This window comes from Pundamilia nyererei, unplaced genomic scaffold (genome assembly GCF_000239375.1).
Source record: "Pundamilia nyererei isolate P.nyererei 1_Seehausen unplaced genomic scaffold, PunNye1.0 scaffold00025, whole genome shotgun sequence".
Lineage (NCBI taxonomy): Eukaryota > Metazoa > Chordata > Actinopteri > Cichliformes > Cichlidae > Pundamilia > Pundamilia nyererei.
In genome coordinates this window covers 1,602,958-1,629,077 of record NW_005187426.1, presented here as the reverse complement: position 1 = coordinate 1,629,077, position 26,120 = coordinate 1,602,958, and the positions used below count along the sequence as shown (strand labels likewise).

At 38.5% G+C, this 26,120-nt stretch overlaps 2 protein-coding genes across 5 annotated transcripts in view; one reads left to right on the top strand and one right to left on the bottom strand.

The window, feature by feature from the left end:
- The window catches only part of igf1rb (insulin-like growth factor 1b receptor), a 61,192-nt gene extending 45,326 nt beyond the window's left edge, over window positions 1-15,866 (bottom strand). The window contains exons 1-3 of one of the 4 annotated variants that reach the window (XM_005727573.2): window positions 15,847-15,866; window positions 11,460-11,594; window positions 2,479-3,045 (exon numbers count right to left, since the gene is read on the bottom strand). In XM_005727573.2, coding sequence (XP_005727630.1) covers window positions 2,479-3,045; window positions 11,460-11,550 — 658 coding nt within the window. In that variant the 5' untranslated portion in view covers window positions 11,551-11,594; window positions 15,847-15,866. Of the gene's footprint in view, window positions 1-2,478; window positions 3,046-11,459; window positions 12,505-15,846 lie in introns of those variants that run through there. The other 3 variants (XM_005727571.1, XM_005727572.1, XM_013909461.1) reach the window with 3 other exon arrangements.
- Window positions 15,867-22,657: 6,791 nt separating this feature from the next.
- The window catches only part of ap3s2 (adaptor related protein complex 3 subunit sigma 2), a 9,235-nt gene continuing 5,772 nt past the window's right edge, over window positions 22,658-26,120 (top strand). The window contains exons 1-3 of the mRNA XM_005727570.1: window positions 22,658-22,858; window positions 24,654-24,745; window positions 25,233-25,344. Coding sequence (XP_005727627.1) covers window positions 22,790-22,858; window positions 24,654-24,745; window positions 25,233-25,344 — 273 coding nt within the window. The 5' untranslated portion in view covers window positions 22,658-22,789. The remainder of the gene's footprint in view (window positions 22,859-24,653; window positions 24,746-25,232; window positions 25,345-26,120) is intronic.

Sequence of the window (26,120 nt, the reverse complement as noted above, 5' to 3'; positions counted from 1 at the left end):
TTTTTTTGTAACTTGAAAATAGGAAGAGTGTTCGTTTTATATGCATTACCCCATATCTCCAGACAGTAAGTCATCCTGTTGAGACTTTTCAAAATAAACTGAATCACGTGAAAGAGCAGATTATTTACGGATGAGAAGCAAAAAAAGAGCCGTCAGGTGCTAAAAAATAAACCTTAGACTCAAACGTTACAACAGGCTTTTCCCTAATAAATACTTACAAAGAAAACAGCGGCCGTTAAAGCTTAAGTCTAAAAATGTATGGTTTCATACAGCGTTAAAAAACTCGACTCCAGGTACACGACGCCCAGCTGGAAACACTTCACGCAAGTCGAGCTGCCCGAGATTCACAGAATTTACAGAAAATGTTAAATTTTTGTGATTTATATCATTATCGGGACGATAGATGCCTTATATCGGGATATGAAATTTTGGTCATATCGCACAGCCCTATACCATATAATATAATAGCAAAATGTCATATCGCAGATCTAAATTTGGACAATCAGCATTTTCCATAAAGGCAGCCTAACAAGGGACAATGGTTGGAAATTAGCAATAGCCATAAACTTTTGTGCAGTACATCAGTTTTATGTTTTATACTTGGACTATGTTAAACTGTACTGTCCCTTTTAAATAAAGAATTATTACTATTATTATTATTGTTATTATTATTTGTCTGATCTTTTCCAGCTCTTGCAGGGTCTCCCTCTTAGTTATCTGTGAAACTCTTTGTCCTCCATTGATATATCACCTAAAGACACCACATGTACCAGGTTACAAGACTTAAGTGGTGTAAGACAAGCTGAAGAGACCACAAAGTGTCTGCCAGCAGTTGAAATGTCACTTTAGGCATGTGCCGTTGGGCAGCGACAGTGAGCATTATGTGCAGGCAGCTCCAGAGTGTCCCTCCTTTAGTGGCTGGAGAAATGTGCGCTGCAGCTGGTGACGATAGCTCCTTCAACTAGAGAGGTTGGAGAACTGGTTCATGTGCCTGACCAGAACAAAGACTACCGCTGCAGTTTAAAGCACTGGACTTATTGATGCAACAAAACAAACATGGCATTGTTGAATGTGCGCAGACTTGATGTATAAAATATTACCCAGTGCCATTGTTCATCAGTGAACCTAATCTACTGTCCTTCATTTTCCTCTGCCCCTTGAAAAACAATATTACTATCTCCGAGTGAAGACAGAAAGATGGCCTTTTATCGGAAGAAACCTTATTGTTTCTGTACAGCGCGACACTTGATCTCCTCGCTGACTGTGCAACTGGTATACTAAGACAAAAAAGTTGCTGACTTCATGAAGCTGCAGGTGGGGCGGCACATGGCCTTCCTGCAAGACACAACTTTAGACAGATTGCTTGTGGTAAATTTTCTAGGTCATCGTTCATAAAGTACTGAATGATAAAATTATCTTGTACTTTCTCCTTGTGTCTAATGCAAGAAAAGGAAAAGTCTCTAGACAAAGACTGTCCATTTCTCAAGAGGAATGACAAACAGTAAGCATTATTCTCATCCACCTAACACCTCCTCCATCCACATCCATCCATTCATCCATCCGACACATCCTCCTCCAGCTCAGTTCACCTTCTGATTTCTTTCCCATCATGCCCACACGCTGTCAATCCAACAACTCACGAAGCAGGCCATGCGTAGATGTGCTTGTCAGAGATATCTGCATATGTAATTTACCTGTTTATGTGTCTATATCTCTGTATGTGCTGTGAATGCGTTTGATGATCATTACCGTGTGTGCGCGCATGTATACAGACGTGCTTACAGTCCAAGCGAGCCCAGCGACAGTTCTATGTCACAAGGCAGAAAACATCAACATGCTGAGTCTGCAGCAAGGCGCCAGTCACCAGGGAAACAATTCAGACAGACACACACGCACACAGTCAGCCAAAACACATCGTCTGAAAAGCACCAGCAAAACAAGTCATCTAAAACGCTGCAGTCATAAACACGAAATTAAAGGCCGCCTTCGCACTCATTGTAACCGGAGCGGTTTAATTAAGCTCTGTAACATTTACTCCTTCACCTAGTGTTTTCATTTTTTAAGGCAGGTGAGAACTACTGGACCATACAAAACATCTGACTGTGATATGTGAGCTACTGTTTCTTTTTGGAAACATTTAAAACATATTTTTCTAAACAAGCAAGTATATCTTAGCATTAGACAGACTAGTAGTTCCTAAACCTTACACAACAAAACCATGGGCTGAGCCAAAAATGATGCCACTGTTGAGCTCTGCAGATAAACATCTGGGAAATTGTAATGCAAAGATCTGCAGACAAGTTAATCTTGCATAAAAACATCCTCCCAGCTTTCCTCCTTCCTTGCGTCAAAATACAATAAAGCAGTTAAACAGACAGGTTGGTAAATTCAAATCTACACTAATCAGACCAAAGGCTGCCCGGATGATATTTACATTTTAAATCCCTGATAAGTTTTTGTCTGTAACACTTTCCTTACCTTTTTGGCAATGATTGGAGTTCCAGCAACGGTAGTTATAATTGTTGTTGAACATGGTCTTGCTGCACTGGGGGTTGTTCTCCATGATACCTGGGCAAACATCACTGCACTCCTTCGACTGCTTGTTTCCAGCAATGTAATTGTTGAATTCTGCATCCATGATGAGGGACCAGTCGATGGAGTCCAGGTAACAGAGCTCAGGGTTTTTCTCAATACGGATGGCTCCACGGGTGATGTTCCTCAGGTTGTACAGGCCGATGTCCTTCAGGCTGGTCATCTCAAAAATCACCAGGGCGTAGTTGTAGAAGAGGTTACGACCATGAATGACAGTGAGGTTGGGAAAGAGCGTGCTAAGACTGTCCAGGCCGGATACCCGGAATAGCAGCAGGTAGTCTGTGATCATGGTCAGCTTGGGGAAGCTGAGGGAGCGGAAGACTTCCTGGTTGTTGATGTTGTTGTTTTTGTCACCAATGAGGAGGATCTGCAAGTAGCCCTCCACCACTGTGCAGTTCTCCAGACGCCTGAATTCAGTGATGTCATTGCCAATATCAATGTTGGGTCCACAGACTGCAGGGGAGGAGAAAAAACAAAAACAAAAAAAACCCAAAATAAAACATAGGTCAGTATCAGTTACATCGAAAAGTAAATATGTAACACCTCAGGTATTTCACTGCTATATAATACAGCTGCTCAACTGCAGCAAAAGGCATGATCCCAGTATTTTTCATTATTTATTATTTTACCATCATGCCAATGACAAAATTGTGAAAAATATGAATCTTATTGCAGGGAATTTCCTTGAATGTTAAATATAAATCAAATGAAAAACGTGAGTGAGGTGGTTGTCCCAGTCTGAAGAAAATTTTCAACCATGAAAACATCTCTTAGTAATCAGAGCAGCTGAGCCATCTAGAGAAAAACGGAACTTCAACAACCTTTAAGTCTTTCCATAACTTAACCTACAGAAACATTGCGAGTTTTACGTCTTCAAATAGATATAGTTGACCAGGTCAAAACTAAACTGGGAGTGACTCAAAAAGGCACTGCTGAGAGATGCAAAGAGGTCCATCTGATTATAACAAGATAGAAAATGAGGTTTGTGTCAGAATTAATGCAAAAGAAAAAAAAAGAAGCAACTTTTATCCCAGCTTCTTCTTCTTTTTTTTAAGAATATTTAGCAGAAGCCACAATTGCAACTAAAGCTGTATTGTGTCCTTTAATTTAAAGTTCTGGTCAGGAACCAGAACTATTTCGTCTTTACAATCGCATTCTCGGCTAAATCAAAACGGTCCTGCCTGATCTTTAGAAGCTAGACAACAAAACCTTGTTTAAAAATGATGGAGAATTCATAACTCATGGACCCACCCTTAGCAATAAATAGCTGTTAAGAATATCAGTGGTTTCCAGCTCTGCAATAGCGATACCTAAAGGTTTATCCAGTACATTTTTTAAATATTGACAGTACATTTGAGCCGTGCTGTTGCTGACAGAGTGTGTTTGCCTTGCAGCTCTCATTTCAATGGCAACTTAACATGGTGTGACAAAGTAAACACTTGAGTCACGTTCGATCCAAGCTTAGGTTAACAGTGCAATAAAGTTTTGATTGCTCTGCGTTGAGGCTGTTGTTACACTTGCAGCCATTTATTACAACCACAGCATTTAGTTTCGCTGTATGTTTTTATCAACCCTTCGTAACGCATCAACATCAAAGGGTTAGAAACTATTCGACTATCAAAGACATCGTACATAAAACATGTTCACCGTGTCAGTTGATCAAATACATTATGTGATAAAATAACTTGTCAAACAAAGGACATAATTAATGATGACAAGGTTTAAAAGTACTGTAGTAACATAACTCTTCATGAAACAAGAGTCTGGAACTACGTGAGGTGAAGCTGTGCTTCAGACCAACAGAATCATGATGACAATGCCAAAAACCTGTATTTAGCAGTTATAATGTTTATGACTTTCAAGATTTTTTAATCAGCTGCAAAAACATGTCATCATTTCCATCTGCAACACTATGTGTTGCACAGTGGACTTTGTATTTTGTACTATGACTTTACCTTGTCTGTGAATGTGCATTCACGGTGTACGGATTTTATAATCCATAATTTTGTAATGGTGTTCCTTCTTGGCCAGCTGAACCTTGACCAATAGATTTTAATCTCAAGAGAATTCCTTGTTTAATAAAAGTGAAATGAAATAAAATAAAACCTAAAGTAGCAAGAAATTACTAGAAAAAGGCAGCTTTGAATACTTTTATAGGCATTTATTGCCACTTTTGATGCTTCCTGAGATGAGATGTGACAGTCTGTGGAAACCTTTGGTAAACATGTGTGTGTTGAGTATGTTGTGTAAGGTACATCTAGAAACTTGAAGATTGAGTTCAAGGATGATGTGGTCCTACCCATGAGTACATGAAGTAGGGCGCTAGAAGTAGGTGAGCCAAGGTGGTGAAGTTAGTGTGACTAATGACAAACTGGGCATCCTTTGTACTTCTGTTCTGTTCTTTTTCTTGGCAATCATCTGGGTATACAATGCCCCTTTCCCACTATACACACAGTCACACAGTCTTTTTTTTTATTTAAATGCATTGGTATCTTTCCATATAAGGTTTATTTATCTAGATATTTTATATTTTATGTGAAGGCAATAGAAGAAGGACTAATCGATGTCAGTGGGATGTACAACTGTCTCTCAAACTCCTTGTGAGACGTGCACATTTTCCACACAAGCTGAAGATGACAACTAACCAACAACTCAGTCAAGAGCAGCTGAAAGCAACGACCTTAAGCAACTGTTAATTACCCTTCCTCAGGTGCACCTATAGAAACCTTTCACAACTTCTAGATACATCTTGGTGACCCAAACATTCTGTCATCTGAACAAAACTGGGAGTGAGCATGGAACTTGTAGGAAAAAGTTAGGAGATAAGAGTAACAGGTTATATCCTTTGAGGGCACACTGACAATAATGGCAATCCATCCAGTGATCAGTTTCCTTCACCACTGTCTTCTGGGTCACCCCATTTTTTACCTAATTTGTGTGTCCTTGTTTAATTTCAGTGTGATGTCACAGCATTTAATGCATTTTGGACTCATATGTGTCCTTACAAGTTTCTCAAGTAGTTTCACCTTGTGTATGTGAGAGGGGAGAGGGATAAAGTAGAGCACACAGAGCTGTAGTGCATAAGAGAATAGTGCAAGTTCCCCTTAGCTTGTTAGCCTTTGACAAAAGTTTCCCCAACAAGTGTCATTTAGCTCTAAAACAAAGATGGACCCCTAATGCCTCTAACCCCCTAAAGCCGTGATCCATGTCTCGCCCTTTAGTATTCACTACATACACTAAGATGTAGTGAACTACATTAAAAGTATTATAACTATTAGAAGTATTTGCCAAGGTCAGAAGTGAAATGTTAGGGCTTTTGATCAAAGCACAGACAACAAAGGACAGCTGCCAGCCCCTCTGATGAGAACTAATTGCAAAAACATGCATTTATGTACTTTTATGTTCAGTGTAAAAATAGATTTGTTCACATTTGTTTTCTTTCTAACCTCTTGAGAAGTATTTTATTTACTGAGGCAGTCAGTGGGCTGATTCTTTTTAGACAAAGACAACCTCTAAACCAAACAAACTACAAAGTGAAGGATTTAAAAGGAGGCACTGTGCTGGAATCTATGTGGAATAAAACCGAACCAGCATGAGGCATAGTTTGGCAAAACAGGTGATGATCGGTAGACTGATTTTGCCTTTCCAACTTTTCCTCTCACTTTAGGTGTGCACAATACTTTGCCTCAAGCCCCACAGCACCCACAGAAACGCGGAGGCCATTATCACACATCACTGTGAGGAGGATTTAGACTTCAAAAAGCTGGAGGGCACTGAGTCATGGAAAACTCACACCAACCAGCTAACAGGTTGTCACACTGCTACTTACTTTACTGCTGGTCTATAAAGTTTTACTGTACGAAAGCAACACTGAGAGGGGGAGATCGTACATTCCCAGAAAAAGAACTATTGTTTTCTGAGTTAATACATTTTGTGGTTAAACATTAGGTCTGGTGCTAGTTAAGACTAGAAAGGAGTTTTGTGTTGTTCTGTTTTTTTTTTAAATCTACCATAAAAGCAAAGGTATAGCTATAACAAATGCATTGTTTCATTTTAAACATCCCTTCAGTTTTCTAACAAAGTGTTTTATGTTTTATGTATGATTATCATAAAGAGTAGACAGACGGTGCGCTACAAAGTGATACTGAATAAATAACCCCAGCAAATGGCTCTCTGCAAAATGTCACAGGATCAGTTACAGACAGTACCGCCGATACCAAAATATAGAACTCTACAAAACATATGTGGTGTTTCTTCGCTCCTATTGAGGTGGAACAAAGTTTAATTTCAAAAAGAACACTATGAACCTTTCTGCTGGCAGAATGTCTTCCCAAACCACTCAATGCAGTTTAGTGGCATAGAATAATGTAATATTGGCAACACTGCAATAGCACAGTGTTCCAGGTTTTACTCTGACAATAACTAATCATTTACCTTTGAATGAGGACATTTATTTAAAGTTGAAATCACCCAAAATTGAAAAACTTTGCAATGAAACCAGATCCAAGAAAATCTGGATTTTCTGGATTTTTAATTCCTCAACTGAACAAATGCTGAACTGAATTTGATTTTTTAGTTCTGTTTCAGTTAGTTTGAGTTGCTGGCTTCCTTTTTATTGTTTGAAAATGTTTCAGTTGTAGTTCAGCTTTTCATCAGTTTCAATGTTAATTTTTACAATCCCTATTTTAAGCTCTTATCTATCACAGTCATGATGATTGGTCCACATATAAGGCAAAGAGTCTGCATTTCATATTTTCAGCGATTTGATGAATACAAATTTATTAAAGCTTATGTAAATTAAACCCCACTTCAAAAATTATAATGAGCTGAGGTCAAAACCTCCTTTTTAATGCAGGAAAAATCTGTGGTGGTTTACTGCACATGCACACATGACTGGTCAATGTACAGTACCGGTAAAGGCACCAACCCTGTTAACTTATTTGACGGACATATACCATCTATGACAATCTGATAGATATTCTTTTTAATTTAAGTTTAGAAACTATTTTCTTTATCTTCCAGTTTTAGTGGAAACACTGTGCTTCCCTTAGTGTGTAGAGTTTAAGACCTCTCTAGGCAGGGCTTGAGGGCCCTTGGTGTGATTTAGAGCAGGAAGCGTGCTGCATGATCGTTATGTCTTTCTCTGTAATCTACTTGTCAGCAGGCTTCAGTGAGCCGCATACCTGCTAATACACTTCCAACACCCAGGACTGTAAAAAGACACACTGCCTGGTGACGTTACATCACCACAGGCGGCCTCATCAGTTCACCCTCTGTGGCCTCACTGCAGCACCAGCAAAGCCATCTTTCATGGGAACTGCTCCCATCCCGCTTGTGAAAAACAAAAGCTCGTGATCAAAATGTATGTTGTGCGCATCGGCTAAGTGAAAATACCAATAGCAGGTGTAGCAGCTTAATAACTCCCCCTCCCTCTCCTTCCACACTGACAGATTTTAAACAGCTGAGTACACAAGCCTATCTCTGCAGCTCTGATGAGCTTCCAGATCACATATTTACTTTTGATAACCTTTTCCGAGCCGCCTGCAGCATCCAGACTGTCCACAGACAATCAGAGGAAATCCACTAGAAGCTCCATGAGACAAGAAATAGGAAGCAATACAGGCCTCTGAGCTGGTGCTTCAAACGCTGCCACTAGACTGCAGCAAGTCTGTTTACTCCTCGTTTCCGTCCCGTTAGTGACAGACTGCCTGAGGGGCAAGCGTAGTCATAAATACTTTTCCACATGAGAGGCAAGGTGAGAAGAAACGTGATGGAAAGCTTTAAGAAAGAGATCACCGGTGACAGATAAAACTTGTTTGGGGTAATGTGAAAGCTCCGTCTGCAGCAGGACTTAATCAGAGCGGTTTGCTACCAATTAAGATTAAGGTGTTGCAAAGGTATGTCAAGCTTAAAATCTGAGTTTTACGTATATTATTTTATTTCGTTTTTATGGCTCTCTTTGTACCTGGTTAGTAACTAATGCCTAGCACATAGCCTTGTTCAGAGTTCTGGTTTAACATCAGCTGAAAGCACCACCTTTTCACCCTTACTTTTAATCTTTAGCATGCTCTAAGTGTGATACAGACAATCTATTCTGTTCATTCAAAGAATACATTATATGCAACCTTTTGAGCTGTGTCTAATTATTATCACATAAAGAAGCACTGCAGAAAAGGTACAGCCGTGCAACCTGACATGCACCTGACAAATGCCAACAATGACTCTGACTGGTTACAGCGTAGGGTTAACAGAAGATTCCAGTTACATCATAAGTTACGATGCAAGTTACAGCATAAGTTCCAACTTCTGGTTACATTGTCAGACTGTCAGTGCTTTGTATGTTTGTTTGTTTTTTTATTTATTTGCATTTCTTTCTACTCTGCTTTCATCCTCTTTCCTGTTCAAACCCACTTTTCAATCATCACCTGTCTCATCTACCTGTCATCACCGTCAGGCTGCGTGCTTTTGTTTTATGCACAACTTCGTGCAAGCACACCATATCCAAAATCCTTCATATTGCAAAAGCCAAACACCTAAGCAAAGGCAGTAACCTGAAATCCACTTCAGACCTGACTGTCATTTAACTGGATCAATTTTAAAGTTTGAGTGCTAATCTGCAGCTTTGTCATTAGACATTAAAATCCAGAACCCAGAGCCCTCTGAATGTAAAAATACATATATTCATGCATGAATTCACAAGATTTATGATTGCGCTCTTCCTAATGTCGGATCTGCCTCTGATTTATTTAAATATCCCACTGCTGAGTTTTTTTATTACCTTTTTCTCTTAGAATTTCTGATTGGCTTAAATGACTGAACAAGACATCGAACGCACCTTCTTTATGTGAACATGCACAGAGTTTGAAGTAGGAGGTTTAGGGTAACCAAAAACGTTATACCTGTTATCTCCAACTGGGTTTTTAGATTCTGTCAAACTAGCTAACACAAAGAAAGCCCTGCTATGCAGAACTTGCTTCATAGTACACCCTTCATGCCAGATGAACTTCAGTGCCATCTGATACTGTAAATCAGTAAAAAGGCTCAAAGTTAAGCCACACAAGGAATCTTTACACAGCTCCACACCAGAGTAAGAATAAATGCAGGACTTCGATGGGAGAACCTCTCTGCAGCTCTCAGGTTTGTCCTGTAACCAAAACCCCATAACACACAGTTCACAAGCTCCTCAGTCTTTCCAATCAACAGAACTTGGTCTGTGTTGCTTGTGAATGTACTTTGGCTTGTTCTATTTTAAAACCCAGACCCTGGTTAAAAACCCACCTAACCCAGCCCTCCCCAGCACGTCACCATGAATGGGATGAATCGGGAAGCCCAGTTTACAGTTTAGCTGGAAACATGGAAACGTTTCAGATGGCAACACATAAAAAAGAAATGTAGGAATATAAATTTATAGACAATTTAACTGCATCAGATTAAAAGGTTTACAAGCTGACAGAAGTCGTAAGGTTTATGTGCTCAACCGAGTTTTATTTATTGCGAAAAATCCATGCAGTCTGATTAGCGCTCCTTAAAGTGCTATCAACTTTTCATTAAAAAATATATTATAATAAAAAAAGACCCCACAATATTCTAATATTCTTATCTGTTGCCTCTTGTCGCTCAAATGATTTGTGTCTGGTATTCATGAAAGCATTTCCAAGGTCAAGGTATCCCCAGGTTTGTTTGACAAAGGAGAATAAATGACTGTACAGCGAGAGGGGAAAAAACAAAAAACCTGCATTAGTTTCACTCAGCCCCGAGGGAACATTACTAAAAATTACAACCTATATTGTGAATAACATGCACACAAAACATTGCCTAACTGAATGTAAGGGCCGTGTTTAACCAAGTCAGTTTCAGGTGGACGCCGTTTTCCTGGAAAACTTGAAACGTTAACGAAATATAATATGTTTACAGGAAATAAATGCTTGGGTGTGCTTCTTCTTTTTATCCTCTAAATGTGATATATGATAAGCTATATAAAAGGTGAGATCTTGTTTGTTTTTCTTACCTGAATGTGAAAATATTATTTCTCAATTTTAGAGTCAAACTAAACTAAAAATTACATTTTAAAATTCCTAACATTCCACTTGTTTGATGGGGTTTTATATTGGCATACCTCCACTTTGTTTGTTCTGATTCATCATGCTATGAGTCACAGCGATGTATTTAAAAACAAACTAAATGAATAGTCATAACGCTGACTCATGTTTGTGATGTAGTTAGAAACGCCAAGTAAAATATTAAAACGATCTATTATAGTCACACCAAAAAAAAAGTTTTCACCAAGAGTTAAAATTATATTTCCTTTTGTCTCATAAAAATATGTCAAGGTGTAAAGCGCAAATTCCATGCAATAAGATAAGTGTCAGATAGAACAAGATAAAGTTTAGTTATTCCAAAGTTGGAAAATTGCCTCTAAAATAAATTCGACATAACAAACTAGCCTACATATGTAGAAAGCCCCCAAAAATCTCTCAGTGACTTAAAAGCCCATTTAAAGCCCAAATAAATACAACAACTTAAGATAAATAAATATATACACCGCAAATTTAATGTAGAAAAGTAAATCATGATCTATTAGACCGAAATAATGCAAAACTATAGTGAAACCATAAGTGACATTCCATATTTTTTTCGTTTCTAGTAACAACACACCTGTTTTTCACTTTAAATGCATACAAATAATGTGCAAATAGCGGAAATAACACTCTGCTTACACAGTGCAGTATTACATGTGCGATATTTACAGTAAAACACTGTTTTTCGGGTTAACAAAAATGACCCTTTTCCTCGTGTTTGAACACTAACGAAGCATGGAAAAACACAGTTTGCCCGTGTGTGTAGTAGCGTAGAGAGGCATTACTTACTTTCTGCGGTGGCGGGCCGTAGGCAGGACGAAAGACCCAGCATCAGACCCCAAAACAAGGTCAAGCGGCTCCTTTCCTTTCGAGACCTCATCCCCGAATGAGTGAATCACACTTTAAATCCAGTAAATAAATATGCTGTGGGAAGGAAACGTGGGGAAAACCCAGTCAGAGTTATCAAAACGCCTTTTAAGCTCCAGCCAGCACCTTTTAGCTGTTAGCCGGCTAATGGAGCTAATAGCTACTACAAACAGGCTAGCAGGATTGCACTCTCACGTTTCCTAACGGGAGTCCAGTCGTGCTCCAAAAAAAATAAAATTAAAAAAGCATATATAGAGAGCGATATCACCGATTTAGTCCCGAGGTCAGAAAATATGTATTCATAGTTATTCTTCTCTTGGATAGCGCCGCACTGGAGAATATAAGACCACTGTATCTAAACTAGCGGCGGGGATTCCTCTGTAATCCGCATCTTCACACTCCATATCTGGAGGAAAAACCGTTCACCGTCCCGCTGCTGTTGCTGGAGGATCCTCAGGAGGCAGAAAACGGGTCAAACCTCCCCTAAAATTGGGATGGACCGAGATGGACTGGGGCATACAGTAACATATTCCACTTGTACAGTGCCCCGTTAAGTAAACGGCACGGCGTTTGTTTCGAAATATCCAGGATAAAATCTGGCTTCAGACCGCAGCCTCCTTCTTCTCCTCCTCCTCCTCCTCCTCAGCCGCTCATCATGCACACACGCACCGCGTTGTTGTGGTAATTCACCTTCATACCAGCGGGCTAAAATGAATATTTGACCTTTTTGCTGCGGTTGAGGTCAAATTCTTTGGTTTTCTAACGCCCTCGGTCGATAGATAAGTGAGCGGTTCGCGCAGTTACATGGAATAACTCACAGGTACGCACACACACACAGTCTCCTTCGGTCAGTCTGCAGTCTGCCGTGTTAGCCGTAAACACGGCGCCATGCGTACAGATCGTATATGCATCGTGTGATGAATCACTCCGCCTCGGTGAAAGAGGGCGTCGCTCTTACTGCAGCTTAGCCACCATGGAGAGCAGTTACCATAGTGACTGCTGTGGCGCTCATTGGGAGAAATCCTCAGTTTTTAACAGTTTCGAGCATCTTTGGTCGAATTAAGCGCAAAACTACATACACTGCACACCCTATCGGATTATTTTAAGTGCATAATATCCACACAAGGCGTGTTCGTTACGCTATCATTCTCATCAAACACGGCAGCATGGATATAGCATGGGAATAGCGGGTCTCTGAAGAAAAATGGCTTTACAGGGGGATGCAATTATTCGTTGGAGCTTCTATTTAAAAATCGGATGGAAAAATGTAAACAGAGTGAGACCTCTTGTCACCTCTCGGGGCACCGCCGTAGCGACTACCTTTACGATGATGAGGTATGAAGGAAATCAGGGATACTGATCCAGGATCAGGATTGTTTTCCGCTCAAAAAACACAGTGGAGGGCCAGCTATACAATGACCGTGTCTGTCTGCACGATTGCAGGGGTGTAGTTGTAAAGGGGGTGCGCAAAAGTGCACCCCCCTTTTTTTTAACAGTGGCGTGCCAACAATTTGTGACCAAGCAGTGCAATATGACACAAATGTAATAATTTACAGAAACGGTATCTTACCAAAGGCTGGACTCGGACTGCAAATATGATACTTGTTAACTGGCTTATAAATTTTGCATCCGTTTTCCCATGTTCCCTAGGATGCAACAAAAGATAAGCTCATAAAGTGCTTAGCCTGCTAAAAGATTTCTAAATCTACCACTTTAAGTTTGCACCTTAAAGAGGATTTCCATTTACAGTGAACACAGCATGCTGTTTCTGTGGTCTTCACTTGACCCTCATTAAGAATCAAATTATCACAAGGGAAGAAAACATACGCTTTTTTCTGCCATGTTCTTACTGCCATTGGCACCCAAAGGAAATAATATTTGTGTTCCAAAAAAACCCCACAGAGTTCAAGCTGTTTATTCTGAAAAGGTTGTGTCGTGTTTCAGAAATGTTAATTACTGGTTATACTGTTAGCAGTTACTTGTAAATACACAAGGGGAAGCAAGGGTTCAAATACACAGAAAAAAAAATACTAACCTGGTCACGGTAGGGAAAACAAATCCACCTGTGTATCTTTAGCTGTATAGACCAATTTTTCCACATATCTATGAATGCTATCTGTCTTTTCCTATAGGATGATAACCTATGTAAACATAGGTGTTACTAGATAGCGATATGGTGCTCAGGTATTTAGTGTTTAGTGTTTTACAATAATAATAATACAATAATAATATTGTTTTGTTTTTTGTTTTGTTTTGTTTTTTTACAACAATTAAAATCCCTAAATTGACTTGATCTTACTTAGCATACCTAATACCAATTATTCACTAAAATGCTAAAAACAAGAGATGGAAAAAGTTGAAATTTGTGGAAAATGAACCTCTAAAACCAATAGTGATAAATAACAAAGTACTTTGTTACTGTATATAAATAGAAATTCAGATATCTATTTTTCTGACAGTTTTTTTTTTACTCTTACTCAACACATTTTAACACAAATATCCAGACTCTCTACTTCTTATATTTTCAAAACTGGCTTATTACTTTAGACTTATGACATTTCAGGGGAATCATTATTTCCTCTCACCTCACACCTTGAAATACCAAATTCACTTAAACCTAAATAGAGGGATGGTGAGTGTATGCATCACTGATGTTTATTACGTCCAAAGAGATAGGCGAAAGAAAAAACAACCAAACAAAATAGCACACCAGAAAAGGACTGAGCATAAAGGCAGTGACATTTTTTTTTAAGTGGTAGGTAATTTAAAATGCAACATTTCTACCAGCTCAACAAATATTGGCATTCACATAGCTGTTTCTGTGCAGTTTGTCACAAAATCTGTCTGCTAGCTAGTGCTACAACTGCCACATTTCTCAGGGAGAGTGAGAATGAGAGGTAGCATCACTCAGAGGTAGAGAAAGATGTATGAAAGACAAGACAAGAGAGGAAGAAGAGAGGTTATTTTAAAAATTTAAGGAGTGCTCAGTGACTTTTGATGAACTGGAAATTTAAAGGTTATATCATGTGATGTTCTTGTTAATTTGAGCATTTGTTTAAAATACAACTTTATATCTCAAGTTATGTTTTCTTTTTTTTCATATTGTGAAACACCCTGCTAAACAAACTGAAGTGTACTAATGTTATTATTCAGAGGTTGCATGAAAATGCTGGCCAGTTTAGTGCAGGCTTCACTGGTTGGTTTACAATACCACAATGAAGTTTGTGCAGGGCAGTTGTGTTGTTCAAAGTCAGTGTGATATCACATCAAGGGTAGCACACAAATTCAAGCTGATGATGCTGATCAGATTCACTTGTGGTTTATACTAGCTCTATACTAGGTGTGTACTGATTATAATCAATTTCACTCTGTAACATTATGTTCTATGTAACAGATGTTCAAGTGAATTCATTAAAATTAGAATTAAAGTTGAGGTTTCTCTTCTATCACTATTGTTTAATTATGATATTAATATGACTTGGCTTGGGGGGGAAAATGAAAACTAATTTCAGACCTGTCCTTTTTCACACTTACTTGAATAAAGAATCAGTATTTCAGCTTTTATCAGAGTATTTTTTTTAACACAATTATGTTTAGTTTAGTTTTTTTTAATAGTACAGATACTTATCTGTACTTTCACTTAAATGCCTAATGTGTGTGCCTAAAAGGTATCATGCTGTCATGGCTTATGGAGACTGTTGTAGCATCTCCTGCAACAACAAAGGAATGAAAAGATACTGAAATGCTGCCACCTTGAGGGGAACAGACGTAACTGAGTGTGGGACAAAAAAGACTGAATGGAAAATTTTATACCGCTTTTTAAAAAAAACAAACAAACAAACAAACAAAAAGAACCCGACATATTCCTCTTGAAGTTATAGGTAACATGTGCCTTTTTTTACATGCCACATGGAAGCTGTGATCCTTATAATCCTTTCCTTGGACAACATATTGATCTCTATTTGAAAAAGCAGCATAACTAAGAGGAAAAATGTAGACAGGTGACAAGAAGAAGAAAAACTAGCAAACAGTGTATTAGTAAAGTAGCATATAATTGTTTTTCAGATCAATTTCATACAGTTTAGGGACCTCCGGTGTCCTCTGCATGGGGGCATTGGCACCCTGAAAGCGACCACTCCCATCAGGACTTTGTACTGATATGAACAGATTAATCCCTGCGAGGGACAAATGATAAAAGAGCCACCTGATTTGTTCTGCAACTTTGTTATACTGTAGCCCTATGAGTTGAGTACAGGAAAGCCGAACAGGTTTCTAAAACAACCCATTAATGAAACTGACTTTTACTTACATTTGATTCTCAGACAGATACAACTGCTGTGATCTTTTGAGGTCTAAGGCCCAGCCAGAGGAAGTGGAGGGCCAGCAGCTTGTGACGCTGTGAGAGAAGCAGACAGTAAACAAAACCATCCATAGAAGAGCCTCTGACAGTTTTGATTATCCCTGTAATTACAGGCCGCTTTCATCACTTCAAGAGCAGAGCACAGAAGCATTATTTGAAAGCCACGCATTACCTCAGCTCTGGCAGACAGCACTCAGCATCCGTCACAATCCAACAATTAGCGCTGAGGAGAAAAAAAAAATTCACATTAAAAATGAAGTGAATATCAGTGGCCACCCAAGAGTCCAAATACAGTGAGTCACCCTCTAACAAGTGCTCACTGTACCAACATGACCCCCTGTGCCAGAGAATGTTGTGCCTGTCCACTTGCATTTGTTAAGTCCCTATTAAAGTCCCCATGAAGGCAGCCGGCGGGCCCACCTACCTCGACTGTCCCGGTGGAATCCATTCTCGCACTTCACTCATGTGGAAATAAGCCTGTTTACCACCAACGGGTCACACATGCTAATGAGCGTCTGTTTGTTTTCCACTGTGCTCATGCAGGAGGAAGGGAATTTAGGGGGGAAATAATAGATGATATGCAGACAACAGCCTGGGTGGCTTTGCAGCACTAATGATGAAAAACGTACAACAGAGAATTAATGGAAATGAAATCAGAACAGGAAATGCGGTGTGACATTTTGATGAGTCTGGGCCTGAGGTACAGAATGGCGTCTGGCCCCATGTGAAAGTAGTAGCTGCAGGTCAGGCACCTTTGACTGCGTGTGTGACAAATAAGTTGTAATATACTGTGCAGAATTATATACTTGTATGCACAATGGAATACACTAATGAGCCAGTGCATTTTTATTGTGGGTAGATATTGTAAACCCTCACAGGCAAACACCCACACACTCTCTGGGAACCACAGCGCCACGTCATATAGCCTCAAAGGGATGGACAGTAAGAATCAAGAAGAAAGTTCTGTGAAAAAATATTTGCCCCATTGCTGATTTCTTTCTTTCGTTCTTTAGGTCAGTGTTCATGATTTCGCAGTAAGAAAGAGGCTGAAAAAAAAATGGCTTCCATAAAAAAGGTCCAAGGCAAACCCCACAGCTGACCAAAACAACACAAAGATTCGTCTCTCACTGGACAAAAACATCTTGATGATCCCCATGACTTTTGGGGAAATATTCCGACAATATTCAGACTGACAAGATCTATTATATCTGGCTAAACTAACACAGGATGTCATAAGTGGTAGTGTGATGATCTGGGGTTGCTTTGCTGTTTCATGACCTGGATGACTTACCATAATTGATGGAATCAGGAATTCTGCTCTCTGCCAGAAAATCCTAAATGAGAATGTCCGGCCATCAGTTCATGCCCTGAAGCTCAAGCGGGGTTGGGTTAAGAAGCAGGATAATGATCAGAAAGACACCAGCAAGTCCACCTCTGAAGGCTTTAAAAAAAAAAAAAAATGAAGGTTTTGGAGTGGCCCTGTAAAAGTCTGGAGTTGAGAGGCTTTCACATGAGCACATGATCCGGAAAACTCACCAATATGGCTGAATTAAAACAATTCTGCAAAGAAGAGTGGGACAGAAGTCCTCCACGGCGATGTGAAAGACTGATTTTTAGTTATCGTAAATGCTGACTGCAGTTCTTGCTTCCCAGGGTGGCACAACCAGTGATTGGGTTTAGGAGGCAGTGACTTTTTTACACAGGGCCAGGAAGGTATGGATTGCTTTCCCCCCCTAAATTATTGAAATAGTTATTTTAAAACAGCACTTTGTATTTACTTGAGTCATCTTTGTCTGGTTTTAAAACAGGAAGGCAGAAACTACTTTTCACTGTATACTGTAGAGGTGGGGACATTGTCTTGCACAATGTGTGATATTTTCCTCATTCTACTACTCAAACTCAACACCTGCATGTAATCTTTAACTGAGCTTTGTTTATTACTTACAAATTACTACATTGTCATCCTTTCTTTAGTTAAGACATGTTTCAAAAGATCTTTTTTTTCATTTGACCTTAAAAAAAGTCACCCATGCTTTCATCTCGTCAAATTTGGGCTCTAATAATTCCCACTACTTTGGTCTGAGCCAAAGCAATCAATTATTTCTATGCAATCAATCAATAAGAATTACACACAGAGCAACCTGTTGTAATAAAACTACTATTTCAGCCGACTGTCTCTCTGGTATTCATCTTTGGTTTTCAGTAGCGATACTTCTAAAGATTAGCTACATGTTTATTGTGAGATTTATCTGTTAATGCTTGCAAACTACAGCTAATTAAAATGTAGGATATTATCTCAGTTTGTGTTATGGGAAGACAAATACTGTGCAGTCCCACCTGAACCAGGACACCTGCTCGCCCTAAACAACATGGAGGTTTGTTGAGCTGTACTCAAAGAAATGGGATTACCTTGAGGTACATGCCTCACTTCCCATTCATACATTCTGCATTGAAACTTCAACAACAACAAAAAAAACCCCAAACCTCTTTTGTTGTTTGTTTTTTGAAGGAGTTTAGATTTTTATGCAACTTGTTTAAAGAATGCTACTCGAGATGATCAGAGCATGAGAAGTGCACAGGCATTAGTCCCAGAAGCATATAGTATTATACAAAGACAATGCAGCAAAAAATCAGAACTTACTTGAAACACTTATGCCTCTCCTAAAGTTCTGGTACCCACTGAAGCTGACTCAGAGAAAACTGTGAAGACAGGTGGGTTTTGAAGAGGTTTTGTCATTTGCCTTTTGGACTTTGGTCCACTCACTCCTGGTCTTCTTTCTGTCCTGAATAATTTCCTTCTGTGTGTCCTTTTTCACAGCTTGGCTTACTCAAATTAAAATTCAAAATCTCGTGTCCTGCTTATGATGTTAAAGCTTGTGATATCCTTTTTTCCTCTGTCACCCTCACCTGTTAAATCTGTGCTGGAGCAGATGGATAGTTTGAAAGTGGCTTAGCATCCCGTGAATAGAAACATTATGCAGCAGCACTGTCACTTGGACACCTTTGTGTGACGGAGCAGTATCTAGGGAAGCAGCTGCAAGGATGTCTCAGGGGTATTTCATCATCAGCAGTGTCCTCATGCATAAACAAAGTCACAAGCCTTGGAGTTTCAGGTTGTACGGTAGTTCAAGGGATTTTCCGATCAGTGTTTTTGACCTTGGTTTATGATTTCTCTCTCATTGGTAATATTAGAATTAAGAAAATCTGTTGTTATTCTCATTGAAACATTTATGGGGACTGTTTTTCTTATGTGTTGCAGCAATGTAAAACACAACTGATTGCATTTGGTCTCTTCCTGAAACTAAAATAAGAAATCATTATTTATACCTTTTGGTTGCTCCCAAACTGATCACTTCATCTCTTGTCTTGTTTGTATGTTTTAACAAAGTATAACAAAGGAATTATTTTATTTTATATTAAGCTCATTTCATTCTGGAGGAAAGGTGATGAAGCAAAGGATACCTGTAAGTATTCTGCCCAATCCCAAAGTCCATGATTGTGGATGTTAAGGTGCTTTCCTGGTAAATAAGTAAGTAAGGACTTTTAGGTTTTCCCCACTGTCAAATTATAGAGTGAAAGCTAGTGTGCAATGAGTTGCCGTGTTAGAGGATTGTGCATAAGGATAGGGTGAGATGGAGGCAGATGATCTGCTGCGGCAACCCTTATTGGAAGAAGCTGAAAGAAGAAGAAAAAAGGTGGCTATTAATATTTTGAGCCCATTTTGGGGTATTTTCTATATGCATGCATTCCTGGAAACTATAGATTTATCCACTGTTAATATAGGGAAAGACCATAAAAAGGTATTAAATATATCTCTAGAAGGAGAATCTGCATATTACAAGAAAAAAGTCTTTATATAAAAGTGCAAACACATGTTTGTTTTAAAATTAACCAGCTTCTAGTGGCTGTATGAGCACATAAAATGCATGTTGGTTTAGTCATTCTTAGATATGTTGAAAGTGTCGCCCTTAGAAACCTAAAGTAAAGAGGGTTTTTTTTAACATTGAGCATGTGATGTATTTAAATTGTATATTGGATATAGACACCTTGATGCCACCCAAAACCTTCTGTGAATCCTTCTGTGAAAATATACCTCTTGGTGCTTTAAAATTGGATGTCATGAACACAGTCTGTGTTTCACTTTTATCAAGAACACCGCACACCTGAGGAACTTGTAGTATCAACATGTATATGGGCTTACCCTACCTCCCTAAGATGAATATTATGTTGTATCCAGTAAGATTTTAAACTAGCTAGAGTCCATAAATTTATCAGGAAAGTTTTTTCTGAGATCATATATCAATGGACTTAAAGCAGAGGTCTCAAACTTGCAGCCTGTATATTGACGTGAAGAAATATATAGCAATTTGGCACTTCAAGTTACCTTTTTAAGGAGGATTTGTTCGCTGCTGAGTGCAATGCTGAAGTAAGTTCTTTAAAAAGCAAAAATATGAGCACAGTACAAACACGTTGAGGGATTGGCCGTGTTAGTTCAGTGAGAGTTATTTGTAAAGAAAACAATTTTCACTAGTAGTCAAAAACCAATGTGTACACACATGTCTGCATTTTTTTTGTTAAATAAGAACAAAATTATAGCATAAGTGCTGCCACGTGTCTGACCAGAAAGAGAGTGAATGGAAAAAATTGCATTCACGTTTACAGTTTTGTCTTGTTATACAAGATTTGAAATGTAAAAAAATCACAAAACAAACCCCAAAACAAAACACTACACACAGAACAGATCCAACACGGAAGCGAAATGTACGTGGCAATAACTTATTACAAAGGGTGAAGCCGTGAAAACACTAGTGCGAAGAGAGAGAAAACAGGATTAGTACAAGTATTTAGCGAGAGCAACCCCCCCAAAACAAAACACGTGCCATTATTTTTTGTACTCCGTGAACACTAAAGTGGCCCCCCAATGAGATGAAAGTGCCAGCAGTGCCCCACGGCTCACTTAAGTTTGAGACCTCTCATTTAAAGGGTTCTGTACAGCTGGACTTCTCTTTGGGAATCAGAGTTTCCCCTCTGGTGGACAATATATAGAATGCAGGCTGATGGCTTTAAAATTCAGGCCTGGTCTACCCGCATCTGTTACATGGAGTCATGCAGTACAATTCGTTATCTAACCCAAACTAATTTAATTTGAATACGTAATCCTTGTCAAACTAAATGAAAAACTAAACAATGGATTCAAAATATGTAAAATGAAACACTTTTTTTGAAGATACAACTTGAGATATAAGCTTAATGTCATCTTACAATGACAGCTTTTCTTTATGGAAACATATTTTATAGTAGATGATTAAAACCTCCAAGTGTACTAGAAATGTTTAAATACCCTAAAGAAAAACTCAGCAACTTCTTATTTTTTCTCGGCAGAAAAAAATAAAAGACAAAAAAACATCTTCAAAGCATGCTAACATGCCATCTTTCACCATTTTTCCATTTGGGCAATTAAATTTTCATGTTTGGCACACATGTGTTAATTGTTGAGAACTTTTGCTACAATATTACATAATTTGGGTCTTGATCCGGTTTTTTGACCACCCACTGTAGATCAAAGGAAAAAGAGTTTCCAAGGCAGTGTGAAGCAGCTGACCCAAGTACGAAGGTTCCAATAATTAACATGGTGCCTCAGCTGATGGTGCATTAGTCACGAAGACCCGAAAATTACATAATGTGTCAGGTGGATAGCCTCACAAAGTGAAAAGTATAGACCACCACTGTGAAGACTGAGGACTGGGTATACTTACTGCAATAAAATTTGAATCCCAAGAAACCTTTGGCTGTCTGATAGGAAGCCAAAAACTGCAGACATATTTAAGCAAGGAAAAATTAATATCTGATTTTATGTGGGTTTTAGAGGTTTTTGTTTATGTTTTTAAGCACTTTTGGCTAAGGCTTACTAAAGTTATGCAAGTGATTTTACAAAATACACTCACTGGCCACTTCATTAGGTGCACATACATTTGCCTTTACAACTGCCTTCATTCTTTATGGCATAGGTTCAACAATGTGCTGAAAACAATCCTCTGATATTTTGGTCCATAATGACATGATGCCAGATTTATCAGCTGCACGTACATAATGTGAATCTCTTGTTCCAACACATCCCAAATGTATTCTATTGAATTAAGATCTCATCATGTTCAAGAAACCAGTTTAACAGGATTTAAGGATTTGTGATATGGCACATTATTCTGCAGAAAGTAACTATCAGATGATGAGCAAACTGTGGGCACAATGGTCAGCAACAATACTTTGCCATTTGTTCATTTGTTACCAAAGTGTGCCAGGAAAATCTCCCACACCATTACACCATCAGCAGCCTGAACTGTTAATACAAACCAGTATGGAGCCATGCTTTCATGTTGCTTACCCCAAATTCTGACCCTATTATCTAAATGTCACGGCAGAAACTGAGATACAACAGGGAACTTGTTTCAAATCTTCTGTTTTCCAGTTTTGGTATGCCACTGACAGTTATAGCCTCAGTTTCCTGTTCTTACACAACTGGAATGGCACCCAGTGTGGTCTTCTGCTGTTTTAAGGTTTAATGTGATGTGCATTCAGACCTGGTTTTGTTGTATATTAGTTTAGCTTTCAGCCATAAATCAGCAACACTACAACAAACGTACTTGCTCAGGGTTTTGGTTTATTGACGTTAATTATTTCTTGGATAGCCTGTATGGCAGACAGACCCAGAACGAAAATCTATGCGGAACCTTTTGTCATGAGCGGGTCTGGCTGACCGCTGCGGTGCAACCGGATGTAGCTGAACGAGAGATCCGGTTGCAGGGAGCTCGGAAGCTAACGTCGAGCAGAGAGTCAAAATCGTAACATTTTGAGAGTTTTCCACGCTGTACTTTGATAACGCCAAAGAACAGAGATGATTAAAGCCATATTAATTTTTAACAACCACGGGAAGCCGCGGCTGATCAGATTCTATCAGTATTTTGTGAGTATTGTAGCAAATACTGCTGAAACAATTTGTTTACCTTACAATCTGTATTTGATTAGCGTTTGTGACCTTTCGTGTAATGAGCAGCACCACATATATTTCAGAGATCCTGACATATTATGAGATATTTTCCTGTAGCCAAGTAAAACTATTAGCGGATCACGTGAGCAAGAAAGGGAACACACTTGGAGCTCAGTCACTCTTCAGTTTTACTTCCTTTCTATTAAAATAGACCTCTCTCTATATAAAGGTATATAGGCGTTATATAATGAAGGAGCAGCTATCTGTGAAGATAAATCCACTTAAATCGTACATATGTATGTATTAGCCGGACTATCTGTCCTGAAATCACTGACTTTGCTTCATCCTTGTCTGTTTAATTACATAACATACCACATAAATAAATGGTTTTACCAGGAGAACTCTTTTATCATAGTTATCATAGTTATCAAAACTCATTTAAAAACGGCGGCTGTGCTTCAGTGACTGCAGATTTGTCTGTAAGTAGGTTTATTTAATTTGTTTACTGTATAATAGAAATCAAGTAGACTTGCCTCTAAAACATATGATGTGGGTTTATATCATCTTATATATTTTTATTTATAAATATAAAAATTATGACAGTATGGAGTGTACTTTAGTCATGGGAAAGGAATTAGGATTTTATTATGCCCAGTGTATACAAGTCATTGCTTATTTATCTGGTGTCATTTACCCTAACATCATTTTGCTAATATGTGCTAATATCACAAAAAATAATATCTTAAACACACGATGTAGACTAAAGGCAACAGGTGTATATGTGTGTAAGCAGTGTGTAGGATGTAAGCTATATGCTTAGAGGGATCTTTCCGTATCTACAGTTTGTATTCCATTCAAGTGTTTCTTGGATGCAAAGTGGTTTTAAAGAAAGTAACCAATTAACTCTAAGTAGGCTTGCATGCAAATTTTATATAAAGTCAGCAAGCACAAGGCTTAGGTGATTTGTCTTAGGTTCATATTCCTATTTTAAGGTTCATAATTCAATTAAAATGTATCTATATAATGACAATTTACAGCATCAGGCAGCTCAAGACACTTCATACTGCAAGGTAAAGACCCCAACGTTAAGACAATTCCTATTAGTAAGCGCTTGGCAACACTGGGAAGAGGGCGATCACTTTTAACATTTAAATGACATCAAAGTTGCTGACAGCTGCAGGGAACACGAGGAATAAAGTTACTCCTCATGATCTATTTACTTACTGATGTACATAAGAGAATGAACCTCAGTGAGCTATCAGGTTACTGAGGTTCACAGGCTTTTCCTGGAGTGATGACATTATTTTAGAGAAAATTGATTAGTCAGTGTGAGGTAGTTTTGTGTGTGTTCATGAGTTATTACAAAGTGAGCCACCTTCCTATCAGGTTTTAACCCCACAGGGGTTAAAACCTGAAGTTACCTGGCTAAATCCCTAATCCTTCCATGAAGTGTAGGCCTCTGCTCCACTCTTTAAACCAACTGATGGCGTCTCTAAATAGTCATGTGCATTTTTTTCTCCATTATTTTATATTGATAAAACTTATTGTATAGGACAGCAAATATATCAAATCTGTGATGGAGCAATATTGGCTAACCGATATATTGTTCAGGTCCTACTGTAGAGGTTTTACTTCTTAACGTGGTTAAAAATAAGTAAAAGTCTAAGTAATGCGTTATTGGCAAATATATTTAGACTTTTTAAAATTAATTTCTATTTATTTATTTTGACAATTATGGAGTTAATGGAGTTTGTAACGTATTTGCTTGCAGGCGGAGGACATGCAGCAGCAGATCATTCGGGAGACTTTTCATTTGGTATCTAAAAGAGATGACAACGTCTGCAACTTCTTGGAGGGTGGAAGGTAAGTCAGGTGTTCTTTTATGCAATTCTGTTTGTATCACAGGTTACAATAAAACAAATCCTCTATATATGCATGTGTGTACTCTAAGTACAGCTATAAATGATAAGGTTGTTACTGCTTAGCTAGGCACAGCTGTCACAAAAGCTGGTTTAATAGATCTCTGTCAGAGTGTCTTGATACATGCTCACCTGGGATCTCTGTCAGAGGCAGAGAGGCACACTTGTTGTTTGACTAGTTGTGTGTTGTCACATTTTAATTCGACAAATACTAACTGTTGTAAATCCTGAGTCAGGTTTGGGCATTCTGACATTACTTTACAGCAGCTGTGGATGCAGTGGTCTAGCTTTAACCACTAGATGGAGACAAATATTCAAAAGTCTCCATCATATCTTTCAAGTGAATTAACAGCAAACAAGTTTAGTCTATTTCAGAATGAAGCTACTCCTGAATGCCTTTTGAAGTTGTTCTTTTTTTAATCTGCTTTCAGTCTCATTGGTGGCTCTGACTACAAGCTGATTTACCGACACTACGCCACTCTATACTTTGTTTTTTGTGTCGACTCATCGGAGAGCGAGCTCGGCATATTGGACCTGATCCAGGTCAGCTGCTCTTTTGTTGAATGGCTCTTTGGAAATATTTGACATGGAATCACACAACCACTACACCAGGCTTGTAAAGCAGACACTTGACCCTGGAGCAAAAAGTACAATTGCAGGGTGTCTACTGGTCCTTAAATACACAAATATCCATTAAAGGCCTTAGGAGTATTAACTCTCAAGCATTCAAACTATTCTAGTTACAAAAATGACCAGGTGGGATCATTCGTCAGTTTCAGTTTCTGTTTAGAATACATATGTTCTTTTCCTTATCTATAATATATATTCTAAAATATTCTAAAAAATTAATTCTGGTTTTCAGTCATAAGGGTAAGAGTTATCAGTGTTGAATACTGTGCCATGAGACTTGAGGTGGGTTCTGGCAGGTTTATAAGAGGTGCCAAATTTAACGAATTATCATTTTATCTTCACACGGACAATTTCCAGCTTAGGTGAAATGATGAATGATAGCTGTGAGTGTGTTATGTAAAACAATCTAGTAATGGATGGGAAGAAGTAAATATCGCTTTTCTTCACATTTAAACTATCAACACATGTGACTAATTGGTGTTTTATTGTGAAAATACTGACTGCAAGAAAGATGAAAACAAATTAGTTGCGACTGTGTTTCAACCAGTTTGCTTCTTTGGTGAGTCAATCAGTGAAAACTCAGTCAACAGCCTGAAAGAATAATATTGAAGATTTTTAAACCGAAATGACAAAGTCAAAACCTAAAACAACTTAGGCCAACAAAATAAATGCAATGTAACAAAACAGCT